This window comes from Peromyscus californicus, unplaced genomic scaffold (assembly GCF_007827085.1).
Source record: "Peromyscus californicus insignis strain IS unplaced genomic scaffold, ASM782708v3 Scaffold_17__1_contigs__length_78620276, whole genome shotgun sequence".
NCBI lineage: Eukaryota > Metazoa > Chordata > Mammalia > Rodentia > Cricetidae > Peromyscus > Peromyscus californicus.
Window position 1 is genome coordinate 65979878 of NW_026294469.1, and position 14942 is coordinate 65994819.

Sequence of the window (14942 nt, forward strand, 5' to 3'; positions counted from 1 at the left end):
TTATTCAACTAATGACAGTTTTCAACTGTTTCATTTTTCTTGTCCTTTCTGCCTCATACCTAAGCAGGCTGGTGGGATACATGGGTCCTCTGTCCCTCGGCCCTGGTGGGAATTTTGTGCTACCTGGCCTATTACAGGATCATTTCACTCCAATCTCACCCCTTACCAACCATAAACCCTCAAGCTCTTTGCTGCCTCAATATATCTGTGGACCTTCTTCGAAGCCTGTGAAGCTCCTAGAGGCCCTCCTTATGTCAACAATACATCTTACGTTGGCTGGCTGTGTGTAGCATCATTGGCCTCCATCTCTGCAGGCTGCCCACTGTAGTCTACTGTTTTTGAAACACTAAGTCCATTTACAAACAATACGTCACATTTAATGTAATTACCAATATGGTAAGATTTACATTTGTCATATGTTTTCTATAGCTTGTATTTTTGGCTCCCTCAATTCTTACATTATTATCTCCTTTAGCATTACATAGATTTTATAAAATACCATCTCTCTTTCTTTGTTGCTTCTTTTACTACATATTATTTCAGTTACTTTAAATAGTCTCCCCTAAATTACAATCCACAGTTTAACTTAGAACAACCTAGTTCAAAGTAACGTCAACTTTAATTTTAGTGATATATAAGACTTCACCCCCATGCACTTTCCTACACACAGTTGTTGTCATTTAAATTGTATCTTTGCCTAGGATATGTGATACCCTATATTGAAATTTTGTTTTTACATATGAAAGACTCACCAGTGCGTTTTTATAGTTATTGTTCTCTACTGTTGTGTTTTTATATAAAATGTGAGAAGACAGGTATTAAAAATGGAAAAATACATGTACAGTATCATTGCCATTATCGCTTTATCTCTTCTCATGATTCATAATACTCCAGTGAATTCAAGTTACTGTCTAATGTGAAGATCTCCCATTAATACTTGTTACAGAGAATGCCTTTTAGTGATGGAAGATTCTTGAAGTACTTGTTTGTTTTGGAATGCTTTAATTTCTCTTTCATCCCTGAAGGGTAGTTTTAGTGGATATAGAATCCTTGGATAATGGTCGTTTTCTTTCAACTTATTGAAAGCATCCCACTGCTTTCCGGTTTCCATAGTTTTGGATGAAAAGTTGTTGGTTAATTTTTATGGTGTATCCCTTGTGCTCAATTTCCTGCTGCTCCTTTTTAAGATTTCTTCTTTGTCTTTGGTTCTTAGAAGTTTTATTATGATGTGTTTACAAGGAAATCTCTTTGGATTTTTTTCCTATTCAGAGTTCATTTTATATAAAATGTCAAATATACAGATTAATGTTTTTAACTCAAATTTGGGGAGCTTGGAACCATTTATCTTCAAATATTCTTTCAATCCTTGTCTACATCTTCCTCATCATTGCTCCTACCAGATTTCATGGCTTTAAATGGAATGCATCTACTATGATGACTAAAGTCTTATCACCAGACCTGGGCCCTCCAGATGTATTTAACTGCCATCTTGACTTTCGTTTTGTAAACATCTAACTAACATCTCAAATGTATAGTGACCAGAACAGAACCTTGATTTCCATCCCCAAACTCACCCCTACCACAGCTCTCTTCCACCTTACCAGCAATTCTATCCACTAGCTGCCAAGACCAAAACATGATTTCTCTTTCTCTTGACTACCTGTCTGGTCTATCATCAAGAAGCGCCTTTAAATTACATCACCTACCTGTTGCTTCCTCTCCATTTCCACTGAACACTAGTTCTAAGTGCCACTTTTCCTTCCCTCAGACTCCACGGGGGTTCATCAACAACTCAGTTTTAAGGGTCTTCCCTCTGGAAATTAAGGTGTGGGAAGTCTGAAGCTGGCCTCAGAAATCTGAATTCTTATAAACATTTCCCATGGGTTTCTGATGATTGACAGACATGAAGAGCCTCTGATCTGTCTAAACCAAGACTTAGCATGAGTCAGCTCCCAAGTGGCTCCCTGCAGTGGGGTTTGGGAAGTTGAGTTGAGGGACGAGGTCATCCCAGGTAAGAGCTGAAAGAGGTGGATGCAGAGGCAGCCAGCCAATGGTGTCCCCTTTTCTGTCTGTCAGTGGCCCGGTACCGTGTGACTGTATGCACAGGGGAACTCGAAGGTGCGGGGACAGATGCCAATGTCTACCTCTGCCTTTTTGGTGATGTGGGGGACACCGGGGAGCGACTACTCTACAACTGCAGGAATAACACCGACCTGTTTGAAAAAGGCAATGTAAGCTGCAGTGATGAGCCGCCCTCCTCCCAGCCCACCCTGCTTTGTCTTCCTATCTTCGTTCAAAGTAGAGCTGACGGCAGGTGTCAGGACCTCAACAATGAGGGAACATCTGTCTGGATGAGAGGAGTGGGGTCCTAGGGACTCCAGGTAGGAGCCACTTGAAGGACACAGAAACATTTGGTTGATTGGATCCTTGAGCAAATTTGGCTCACTGTCATTTGCTAACATTGATGGCAACTACAAGGCTCCCAGTATTGTGCAGCTAGAAGCTGGAGAGCCACCATGGAGAAATTGTGGTCTCCTACCCTCCCCTCAGGTTGGGAAGGATGATGGGCATCTCAAGTGTATCCTAGAGGATCCAGGCTGGGAGAAAATAGAAGACAATACACATTTTCTATTAGTCATGGTCACTGGGGGAAGCTTGTTCATATCATCCCTTCCTTCCTTTCTTTCTTCCTTCCTTCCTTCCTTCTTTCCTTCCTTCCTTCCTTCTTTCCTTCCTTCATTTCTTCCTTCGAGAAACCAAGAAAAACACCAGACATGGATGTGAAAGAACTGAGATCTATTGCTAGCCACAATACAATGTGTCAGGTATCCCCCTAGGTCACCACAACCATTACGTGGCTCTAATCTGGGCCAAAGGGCTGTGGAGAAAGTATCAAATAGGTCTAGGCAAAGTCAGCCTTAGACCACTCATGGCCCTCTCCTACGCCACACTTTGCTTGTATCTAAATGAGGGCAAGGATGCCAACCTGTGCCTGGCCATTGTGGAGATTATGGAGACCTGATAGGCTGCACAGGGTCAGATGTGGTCCTCAGCACACAGTAGATGTCCAGGAAAGAGTCGTTTCAGTGATGTGAAGTGGGGGATGTATGGGTAGAAGGAATTTGTAGATTCTCTGCTCCTCCTTCCTCCATTCACCCTTTTTCTTGGCACGAGAGAATTCAAGTAGAAGACTGAGCCAACTCAAGGGTGTGCATTTGAAGGCTGTGTTGGTAAAGCCCTTCTGAGCAGGAGGTTGTAGGTAGGCTTTGGTCCACCTGGGGAGGGGTAAGGAGACCATGGTTGTATGTATTTTATATTTCTGTTCCCTGTGGTAGCTTGTGTGTCCCCGTGAAAGAACTGGAGCTCATCCTTTCAGCTCTGCCTTTGACTATCTGGAGTGTGCTGGTGTTGGGTCTCAGGGGAGGCACTGTCTACGTGACTTTGCTGTCTTTTCTTTCCCAAAGGCCGATGAGTTCACCATTGAGTCTGTCACTATGAGGAAGGTGAGGCGAGTGAGGGTCAGACACGATGGCAAAGGCTCGGGCAGCGGCTGGTACCTGGACAGGGTGCTGGTGAGAGAGGAAGGCCAGCCCGAGAGCGACAACGTCGAGTTCCCGTGCCTCAGGTACACATGTCCTCTGCCTTCCTTTCTTCCAGCTGGTGCCAGAGAAAGACTCATCCTCTTACATGGAGCAGTGAGGGAAACAGCGGTTCAGAGCGGCACTTGGTGGAGGAAGGAAGTGGCCTTGCAGGAGGTGTGCAGACCTGAGTCTCACATTTCTACCCCGCCCCTGCTGGGCAGAGGCACTCCAGGGGACATCTAGTGCCAACATGATGGTTTTTCTCATAAAAAAAAAAAAACAACCAACCAACCAACCAAAAACACCCTGACATTTCCTTAATATAAGTGACTTGTTAGAGGATTAGCCCGATGTAGAATGAAATATGGATACAAGTTGGATTTTTTTGTTTTGTCATTTTTATTTTGACATAGGGGTTTCTCTGTGTAGCTCTGGCTGTCCTGGAACTCACTCTGTAGACCAGGCTGGCCTCGAACTCACAGAGATCCACCTGCCTCTGCCTCCCTGAGTGCTGGGATTAAAGTCATACATCACCACCACCTGCCTGGATTTCTGTTTGAATAATGTGACCACATTTCTTGCCTGGTTCCATTATTTCAAGGTATCTGACTTTGTTTGCATTTCCTTCTCTCAAGAGTGAGGAAAAGTTTCTGCACTGTTTTTCTGAAGCGTTCCTTGCACAACCAGCAGCTCCTGGTGATTCCTAAAGTTGCCAATAGAGGCATTTTAGAACAAGGAGAAATATCAGTGTTTTGTGAAACCCCACTGGCTCTCACTCACCTGTGCTAATGCCTGGGAGGAGCACACTACCTGATTAACTTGGGGCCTGAGCCCACACACTGATTCATTCTTCATCTGAGCTGTGTAACTCCCATAGTAGGGAGGGCAAAGTAGTTTTGAGCTATTTTAAGTGTGTGTGTGTGTGTGTGTGTGTGTGTGTGTGTGTGTGTGTGTGTGTAGTGTGCACACTCCTGTGAGCTCCAGGGAAAGAGTCATGAAGCTACCAGCATGCTAACATCCATTTAGCAACACCTCATGGCAAAACTAGGTTGAAGCATTTGAAGCTGAAAGGAAATAGCTTTTTAAAACTATGTCTATTAATACCTCTAAGTATTTGGGTAGCAACAAAAGCATGTGTCATAGTTTCCTTTTACCTCTTGGGAGGGGCTGGGGATAGATAAATGGAGGAGACAAGGAATAATAGGTGAGATTTTCTGATGACTGGTGGCCTATCTGCTTCCATTCATGGCCAGACAACGTCCCAGCCATCTCTCCTATGGGCTCTGTGACTATGGGAGCCATCAGTGACTTTACAAGACAGAGAAAGGGAAAGTCCCAATGGTTCAATTTAAGGGATGGTAGGTAACAGTCTGTGGTTCCCAAATCCTCTGTCACCATTGCTTAGGATGACACCATGAATCTGAGTCTATGTGTCTGGAACTCTCTGCTTCATCTTTCCAGTGTTCTGAACCACAGCCCTAAAGCCTACATAAACGAATAACATTTTAGTGTTTGCTAATACAAGCTGACAGCAAGGTCCCCGGGGAGTGGGAGCCCTTGGGATTTGGGTATGAAATAAGTAAGAAGAGCTGAGGAAAGCATTGGGTTATCTCATTGGCCCTGGGAAGGGGTCATTATTCAGGAGGCCTGAGCTACATGCCGGAAGGGGCAGGGAGGAGGTGGCACCTTGGCTTCCTTCATGAACTGTAGGCCCTGGCTTCCTTTACAGGCTTATGTGTTGGTTTGAATGCATTAATGACAAACTCAAGTCACCAATAATGCATAGGTACAGCATCAAGGGAACTAAATCAAAAAGCTGACCCTCGGTACAATTTAATCTAGAGAGAGCCCAGTTTGAACTCTTTACTCCTCCTTCCCAGTATTTCCTGCTGTTCCAGTCTGTCTGTTGCGTGTGTTTGAATCTGTGTCTGCCTGAATACTGTCTTGTGAACTTGTCTGTTCCTGGCTCTAAGTCTGCATGTCCCTAGAAAAGGGCTTTGCTCTCTCTTTATCAAACAACACAGAAAGCATCACATGAGGGATATAGAGTCTTACAAGGGATTAAGTCATTTATTCCAGATGACCCAGTTTACAAGCGAACACTACCAAGCCATATATCCAAATGCTGCTTCCAGCATTTATGGTAGATATTCATTTTATAAGGCTGCTTTCAGCCTATTTTCTGTTTCCAGCAAATAATTATCATAACATACATACATATAAACACACATGTATTACTCTTGGGTCAGCAACATGGAAGAGTCGATAATTTAAGATTACAGATATGCATAGCTTAGGTTGTAAAAGCTAATGGGAAATCCAAGGCAAGTAAGGTTGGTTGTTACATTGCTTTCTTATAGGTAAGTTAAACAAATGGACTGTACACAACAGGACAGCAGTCTTAAGTGACCTCAGGGTGTATTATTAACCCTGCCTGTGAGAGCCGGCAAAAGCTCTAGTCTCTTAGCATGTAAGAGATATGTTTTATTATAATATTGCATATTGCGTCGTCACAGGCTTAGAAAGCTCTACCCTCCAGGATCGTGAAGGGATGGGCTTTGAGGACAAGCACCAAGGCATAAAGTAGGGAGATACGCGTTCTAGACAAAAATGCCTTCGTCTCTGCAATTCTCTAACACAAAGTTCTTAGTTTTTCCACTCATGGTCCCTTTTTGCCCAAGAAATGTATATGTGATCCTAGGTGTCTAGGTCAATAAAATAGCTAACATTGCTAACAAAGAAAACATTTATTATGTATAATAAATCATAAAGAAATCTGTTACAACTCTTTGATATACAAATAATTTTACCATTTATTAGAGACAAAAATCAAAATTTTTAATTAATTTTTTTATTTAGTTGCTTTTAGTTAATTAGCTATTTTGCTAATGAGGTGGTTATATTTATTGATCTGTTTTTTACAGAAAAAGTTAAATATTTGCTGAATGTTTGATTCTGCAGAATGCTGAGTATCTTGAATGTTTCTCAGAACTGATGGATACCTTGATTTTCCACCTGTCAATGCTGATAGCTCTGCTTTCCAGAAACAGATAGTACAAAATGGCAGAAGAATGCTTGGGATCATTTCAGAAATGGTTGGAAATTTTACTTTAATCCCAAGGCAACATTCATTTGATAATCTTTTAAGTCAAACTCAAGCCGGAAACTCAAACAACAATTATAAAAACTAAATATTCTAACACAATCAAATATAGATATTCTAATTTGGCATTTCCTAAGGAACGATGGTAGAAAAATAGTAAAGGTCTTTATTTTCATGATGAAACAGTTATGTTTCTAGAAGAGCAGAAAAAATTATATGTAGAGTGTAAAAACACTGTGATTCGTAACATGACACAATGGTCGGCCAAGAGCTCCAGGTTACATTGGCGTTGCATGTGGTTACACTAGCAGGGAAAGTGAGGGTGCTGTGTGCTCAGAGCCGAGTGACGTCACCCGCACAGCACTGGCAAGCACCACTACCTTGGATTTTTCACCCTTTTTTCTTTAGGTTTGGATTGTTGTACATCAGAATCAGAACCTCGTCACTGTTTCCCCAATTTCACAAATTCCGCATTGAGTTCCACGGCTCTCTGTAGGGTCATGCTCCGCAGTTTAAGAAGCCAGACCCTAGAGAGCAGTGACTGGCACTGGGTTACAAACTAACCTCCCTATAGGATATATACAATGCGTGCTTGCACGATAGTCTTACTTTTCTGGCTTGGCCTCTGTGTTCTAAGGGAAAGATGCCTTGCAGGTGAATGTCCCCCATTTCTTCCTCTGGGGGACAGCCAACAGAGGGTTGGAGCCACTGCTCAGTATGACATATTGATGAGGCATAGATATCAACCCTGAGCCCTGAAAAACATGGACTGGTCTTTTCCTGCAGTCAAATCTCCATCTTTGAAGATTCCAGTTCAGCTTCCTCACCACAGGTTCTTCTCCTTTCTCTGCATCCTGGTAGCACTTCCTTTGTTCAAGGCTACCCTCTGTGCCTCATTGAGTCTATGCCATCTTCTTGGTCATGCTGTAGGCTGTCAGTAGCCTGAGCTGTGTCATCCTAGCGTCCTTTCTGTCCACTTTCTCCCAGATAGAGCCCTGTCCCAGCGGCACACACAGTTGACCCTGAGAAGATGTGTTTGACAATAACTGGCTTTTCATCATGGTCCTGTGGCCTGTCCTTGCCCATCCTCATTTACTGGCAACCCTGTCTCTCACTTGCTGTATTCCATCTGCATGGGCCTTTCAGCAATGCTTGGACTTCCATCCCAGGCTTTGTTTGTCCCTCAGGTTGCTCCTCTCTCTTTTCCTGGCCAACATCTTGTCATCTTTCCAATCTCAGCCAGCTGTCAGCCTTCTCCAGAAAGTCTTCCTCTGGTCTAGGTTGGAATACTTTGCTAGGAGATCTCAAAGACCCACTTTCTTTTGCTGAACTCCAAACTCCGGGCCTCCTGATGACTGCATGAGGGATGTGATGGTTGGAGTGTTGCCTGTTCCACTCAGAGAACTAACATCCTGCCTCATTTCTCTCAAGGTGGCTGGACAAGGACAAGGATGATGGACAGCTGGTCCGAGAGCTGCTACCCAGTGACAGTAATGCCACACTCAAGAGTGAGTTGTCCCGATGACCAGGTGATGGGTGTCCTAAGGACATGTCAGGTGCCTCCTCAGCTAAACAGGACCTAGACCTTCAGAGAAGACACATATTCTTCACTTTGTTTCATGAAAGCAGCACAGGGTGGTGGAGAAAAGAGGTCTGGAAACTTCTCGTGTGTCTGTGCTTGAATGCACCGTCCAAGCATGGCCATGGTGTTAGGCCCTAATGAGTATGGGTCAGCAGAGCAACAGGAACAATAGTACCAGCTGATGGCATCAGGCACGGGGACCCTGGTTTGTGAGCAGAAATGCATTTTGAAGGGACTGTTGAATGAGGACTTTTAAACTGCTGAGTGTTATCGTGGAGCCCTGGAGTTTTCCTTACTAGTGATACGTGTCCAGATGCTGTGGTCTGATCATTCACTTTAGATAATGTTTAAAAGAGACACACCTCCAGAGTCCAGCAGTGCAACACTCCATGTTTCCCTGGTGTAACTCCATCTGAGCCCTACACTAACCCCAGAGGGAGGCAGAGCTAACATTGTCCATTTGTCATTAGGGGAAACCAAGGCCTGGAAGACGTAGATACTAACATTTACCTTTACTAAGGTCAGATCACACAGTTGAACTAGAACATCCAGTGTAGCGCTCAGTGTCACAGAGCCTAAGAACTAGGAAGGAGCTCATGAGAAGAGGTCACCCATGTTTACGATAAGAGGATATGTTCCCCATGGCTGGAACCCTCAGGCCTCTGGTTGTTGATGGAACCGGGATCAGTTCCCAGAACGTCTCTACCTTAGCTTGCTGCTCTTCCCACTGCAGCAGGCTCCCATTCCACTGTGTAGACAGAGCACCCACCCTCCTGCTCTTAGTCAGAGCCTTGGAAAGGTTTATATAGGAAAGGACACAAGGAAGAAGTCTTCTGGTTCCTGCTGCATCTTTCAGCAGCAAAGCCATCTGTTGTAGCTAGAGTTTTCCTGCCTGGCCCACGGTCAAGGCAAATCTCTCTCACCTGCCAGTCCCACAGCTGCTCAGACCCGACCAAGTAAACACAGAGACTTATATTGCTTACAAACTGTATGGCCGTGGTAGGCTTCTTGCTAACTATTCTTATATCTTAAATTAATCCATTTCCATAAACCTATACCTTACCACGTGGCTCGTGGCTTACCGGCATCTTCATATGCTGCTTGTCATGGTGGCGGCTGGCAGTGTCTCTCTCCCTTCCTGTTACCTCAATTCTCTTCTCTGTTAGTCCTGCCTATCCTTCCTGCCTGGCCACTGGCCAATCAGTGATTTATTTATTGACCAATCAGCAACACATTTGACATACAGACCATCCCACAGCAATCTGTTTCTCCCAGTGCCTATGGATGTCCCTGGTGGAGCTGAGCTGACAGGTGGCTGCAGATGGCCCCAGGGGAGCTCTGTTGCAGATGCCCCAGGCATGGGGTCTTGGCTTATTTTCTCTAGACTGCATCCCAGTAGGATGCTCTTCCTGAGCCTACAGGAGCAATGAGTGACTGGCCTTTAACATGCTCTTCTTTGTCTAAGAAACACGCCCTGGAGCCTGCCTGGACAGTTAGAGCTTGGCTGGTGTTGTCCCATAACTTAGGTTTTCCTCTGGTGTTCTTTATCCTGCACACAGGCTGGTGCAGAGATTTCTGGGAGATAAAATGGGATAACATTGCATGGTATCCTATGAGGGGAGGGAGCAGCTTTAAATACATACCAAGATTTTACTTCTGGATGGTGACTTTATTGTTACCATCTTGTGTCAAACATCTGACCTGAGCTCTACACCCTTTGCCCATAAGGTTGGGATGAGAGTACTTAGCAATAATAGCATAGAATGTTTGCCCAACGTGATAAGTACTGGAAAGCTCGATTGCCTTGGGCGCTGGTTCCTCACCCATCAGAAGCTGGATCAGGGGATTTCTGGAGATGCTTCAAGACTCTGGAATGTGGGTGTTCTTGTCTAAAAGTTACTTTCCTACCTTCAGCACAGCCATCTACTACAGAACAGGAAGAGGCAGGGCCCTGGTTTTATAGATGAGGGGGCTCCACAGAGATGGAGGGAGCCCCTATACTACCAGTTACAGGCTCCAGGCTCCAGGTCCCAGTGTCCTGACTCCTAGCCTAGGTCTTCCCCGGTTGTAGACTGTCCCCTCTTTCCAACACCTCGATCCTTGCATGACCTGCACTAACTTCCTGTCTCTCTCTGCCTTGGCATGTTCAGACTTTCGCTATCACATCAGTGTGAAGACCGGGGATGTCTCTGGGGCCAGCACAGATTCTAGGGTGTACATCAAGCTCTATGGAGAGAAATCTGACACCATCAAGCAAGTTCTTCTTGTCTCCGACAACAACCTCAAAGACTACTTTGAACGTGGCCGGGTAGATGAGTTCACACTGGAGACCCTGAACATTGGAACTGTAAGTGTCCATCCCAGAATCAGGTGACATTGTCTCCCCATGTGCCTACATTGGCCCACATGTGTCCACATACACATTCACATCTGCACTGATGTGCACATGGGTGAGCCCATTTTGAAGGAAAAGAACCACACTCTTAACAGTTGCTAGAGAGTATTTTGTTTCCCCCATGGACAAACAGCTGCAGATACATGAGCAGTAGTTACGCTTGTAGAGTATCTTTGAGGCTGTAATACACAATTTTAGTAACGTTACCCCCAACATTTTTACCTACAGTCCTGGGTTAACATAGATGGAGCATGGATGCTGGAGAGGGGGATGCTGGATTCAGGGAGGAAAAAGAGAGAAGGAAGAACCAAAGGGAAGGGATAAAATATCTCCCAATTCTGGATTTGAGTATGCGTCTCCAAATGTCACGTGATGAGCACTGGGGTGGGGCATGCCCTTTGTGACCTCATCATGCCTGCCCCTCCTCGCCTGTGGGCTTCCCCCTCTTTCATGTGAACCCTCTTCTCTCATTAACCTGTACTCTAGGGAAAGGTCTTGTAGTCATTTACCCCTTGAGGTGAATGAACTTCAAATAGATTTACATTTTTTTTTTTTTTTTTTTTTTGGTTTTTCCGAGACAGGGTTTCTCTGTGTAGCTTTGCGCCTTTCCTGGAACTCGCTTTGGAGACCAGGCTGGCCTCGAACTCACAGAGATCCGCCTGGCTCTGCCTCCCGAGTGCTGGGATTAAAGGCGTGCGCCACCACCGCCCGGCTAGATTTACATTTTAAGATAAATTAATAATTATGAAATGATAATTTTTTCCCTTTACTGAAGGATTTCTGTGTGCCTGAGGGGAGGGGGTTGACAGTAGAAGGCCATGGAGACTTGCCCTCATGTTAGTGAAACTCCCTCAGTGAAGAGTGTGGCAAGGGCTTGGGAGCCTAGCATTTCCAGACTTGCTATGTGCAAGTTATTTAACCTTGTCTTTATCAGTTGTCTCATCCCAGTGATGGAGATGCCATGGGATTATTATTAGTATTGAATCTGCTAGAATACCCACCCACTTACAGTCAGGCCTCAGTGCACACCGCTCAACAATTACTCCGCTCCAGTCTGAGGGGATGTAGAACTGAGAGACAGTTCTTGTCTTCTGGGAGCTTCCAGTCATGTCTGACAACAGACACCTGCCCCTGTCCTAACCCTTCCTTACTCTCTCCCTGGAACTGTGACAGTCCCAGCATCACAGAAAAGCAATGGCATTCTCCTCTGTCTGGTCAGGCATCTGGAGGGCTCCCAGGCTTTATAACCTGAAAACTGAGCAATTTCAGGGGCTTATGCTCCATAAACTCAGCTGTGAGAGCTGTGACGGTGTTTCCCCAACAGCTGCAAAGAGGCCCTTAGTACGTGTGAAAGCAAAAACCAGGGCTTGAGTGGACAGTTTTCTAAATGTGGACTTTGGGCATCAGACATAGGTAGTGCCACCCCCCACGCCCCACCCCAAAAGCACTACAGAGAAAAAGTCAAGGCTGGAAGGGTTCTTAGAGGCCGTCTGCTCATCCCATCTATTGTTAAGTTGAACCTGTATACAACATTTCCACAAAAATGAAAGCTGTTCGAACCCTGAGAAAGCAAATACACGTAAGGACGAAGATGGGGCCATCTGAGCTCTCACCCCTAGTTGCCTAAGGCAAAGATGTCACCGTGTCAAGTAGCGAAGCAAGGGACCTTAGACTGTTCACAGACAGAGAACAATGTTCCCCGGGTCCAAGAGTAAGAGGAGGATTGGATACAGAACCACCCTGTTAGGAGAGGCTGTCTGCAAATTCTCTCACCCTACAGGGAGGAAATGGCAAGGAATGTTACAGAAATGTTACAGAAATGTGCACCACTGTACGACTTCAAATCAAGGCAAAGTAAAGCAGTGGCAGCTGTCGGACTCGTGGAGCGCTTAACTGCTCCCGCGGCTACAGGCTTGTTTTAAAGTACCTGACAGATTCCAAAGTCTTTGCCAACTCTGCCCACTACTCACAGCTGAAGGTGGAAGTGAGTTAGACTGAGGAGGAGGAGGGGGTGGAGCCTCTGGGCAGGAAACGCCCACCTGGGTAGGCGGTTCCCCAGGTTCCTGATTGCCGGGACAGGCCAGATCAGAGCCTTCTCCCAAGGTGCTGGAGGCCCCAGTTGAGGGGAGATTTTTTTTGCACCAGTAGTCAGAGAGATGGAGGTGGAGGCTTGACTATTTCTGCACACTGTTGTTCACACACCCTTCCTGGAGTTTCCTTCCAGATCAACAGGCTGGTGATTGGGCACGACAGCACAGGCATGCATGCGGGCTGGTTCCTGGGCAGCGTCCAGATCCGAGTGCCCCGCCAAGGCAAGCAGTATACCTTCCCTGCCAACCGCTGGCTGGATAAGAACCAGGCTGACGGGCGTCTGGAGGTGGAGCTTTACCCCAGCGAGGTCGTGGAGATCCAGAAATGTATGAAAGAGGCTGGGTGGGCCCTCTGCACATCAGCATTGCTCCCTTGTTCAGTGGGGGAGGAGGAAGGATAGAATCAGAGGAAGAAGGGGCCAAAGGAAGGCAGGCCACGTGGTGACTGAGTTTTGTCTCCCTGTGGTGGGGAAAAGAGACACAGTGGTGTGTGTGTGGGGGGAGGGTGCATTCCTGTGGTCTCTAGCACTGTGTGTCTGGAAGACAACAAGAGCTCGTTTCACAGATGACAAAGGTGAGGACCCAGTGGATAGAACTTTTATCCTGGAGAAATACAGAAGAAGGAAAAACAGGAAATGTATATTCTCAACCCTGTGGCAAAATGTGGGGCATAGTCTACATCTTTCCTTAGGAAAACCAACAGAGGAGGTCGGACTTTTCTTTTAATAAATGTCTATCGAGGTTTCTCCAGCCAGTCCTACCTTGGGCTTCGTGAAGGTAGCTGTTAACAAAACAGACCAAAGTCGTGTCCTTGTGAGAAAGTGAGCAGACTGCCTGATAGGGAAGTAGGAACTCTAGGGAGGATGGAGCAGGTGAGAGGGTGGTGGTAGGGCAAGTAGACAGGCTTTGTGAGCAGCTTTTTCTGAGCAGCAGAAGGTCAGGATGGCCCTGGCCCTGTCTTCCAATATCCGTGATGTGAGCCCTCACTCATGGTAGGGCAGAGGCTCCCAAGGGTGCCCAGAGGCTGTGGCCCACATCCCATTTTGTCATGGCCATTGTATATCCATATCTCTCCTGAGGGCAGATACTTGTAGCTTTCTTCCCATAGCCTTCTTCTCAGGAATTCTCTTAAGAAACAACATAAAGCTGAGGCGACTCTCCGTCAGCTAGAATGGCATGTGTTTGCTGAACAAACACGGCCAGCTGGGTTAGGATCCCCAGCATTTACTAAAGAGCTAGGTGTGACAGTACATGTCTGCAATCCCAGTGCTGAGTGGGTCAGAGAGAAAGGAGAAAAGTGAGTCTCGGGAGCTTGCTGGCCAGGTAGTCAACTGGCTAAGCTGATAAGCTAAAATTTTGTTAAAAGACCCAGTCTCAAAAAATTAAGGTGGAGAGTGATAGAGGATGACACTCCATGAACACACACACACACACACACACACACACACACACACACACACACACACACACAACTAGCTTTACCTAAAAAGCAATCCCAATATTGTCTTCTACCAAGTCTTAGAGTACTCCTATCAGTAGACACATGGTGCCATAGTCCTTTAGAGAGAAACATCTACTCCATTTGCATGCCTCTACAGCTCCCTACCAATCACACGCTTTCACCACTCTCTAACACCTTGATAAATATCATTTCAAAACACACACAGCCTTTTCTGTGCAGGACATGCTCTGAAAGGTCCCTATATTTAAATGAGCACGATTGTTCCAACCTCTTGTCCTTTACGAAAATGAAGGAAAAGAAATACAACGTTTGTGTCTTCCTGCCCTGTTGTATCTGCCCAGCATCAGCAGCTTTGTAATTTAATTTAATTTTTGTTGCTACAATGTAGCATTGTGATAGTATAGTAGTAGTAGTAGCCTATAGTATTTTAGACTATATAATGTGAGGTGAACACAAATGAATTGGCTTACAGTCCTATACCCCATGAGTTCAGTACTAATGTGCTGGCATCTGGTGAGAGCCCTCTTGATGCATTCTAACATGGCAGATAGGGACAGAGAAAGAAGGGGACACACTCAGTCTCAGCCAGAAGGGTTGAACCCTCACAGCCTGATCACTTCTTAAGCCTCTACATCTTATAATAGCAATTCGATTTTAGTTTGAGTCTTAGAGGGAACAAACTATAGCAGGCAGGCAGATAACAGTGCCCGCTGGTGCATGAAGTCCCCC

At 45.6% G+C, this 14942-nt stretch overlaps 1 protein-coding gene across 3 annotated transcripts in view; it reads left to right on the forward strand.

Moving 5' to 3' along the window:
• Nucleotides 1–14942, forward strand: part of Loxhd1 (lipoxygenase homology PLAT domains 1) — a 161865-nt gene that overhangs the window by 67017 nt on the left and 79906 nt on the right. For all 3 annotated transcript variants that reach the window (XM_052741493.1, XM_052741494.1, XM_052741495.1), the window contains exons 13-17: nt 2077–2231; nt 3465–3625; nt 8116–8192; nt 10417–10613; nt 12886–13078. In XM_052741493.1, coding sequence (XP_052597453.1) covers nt 2077–2231; nt 3465–3625; nt 8116–8192; nt 10417–10613; nt 12886–13078 — 783 coding nt within the window. The remainder of the gene's footprint in view (nt 1–2076; nt 2232–3464; nt 3626–8115; nt 8193–10416; nt 10614–12885; nt 13079–14942) is intronic.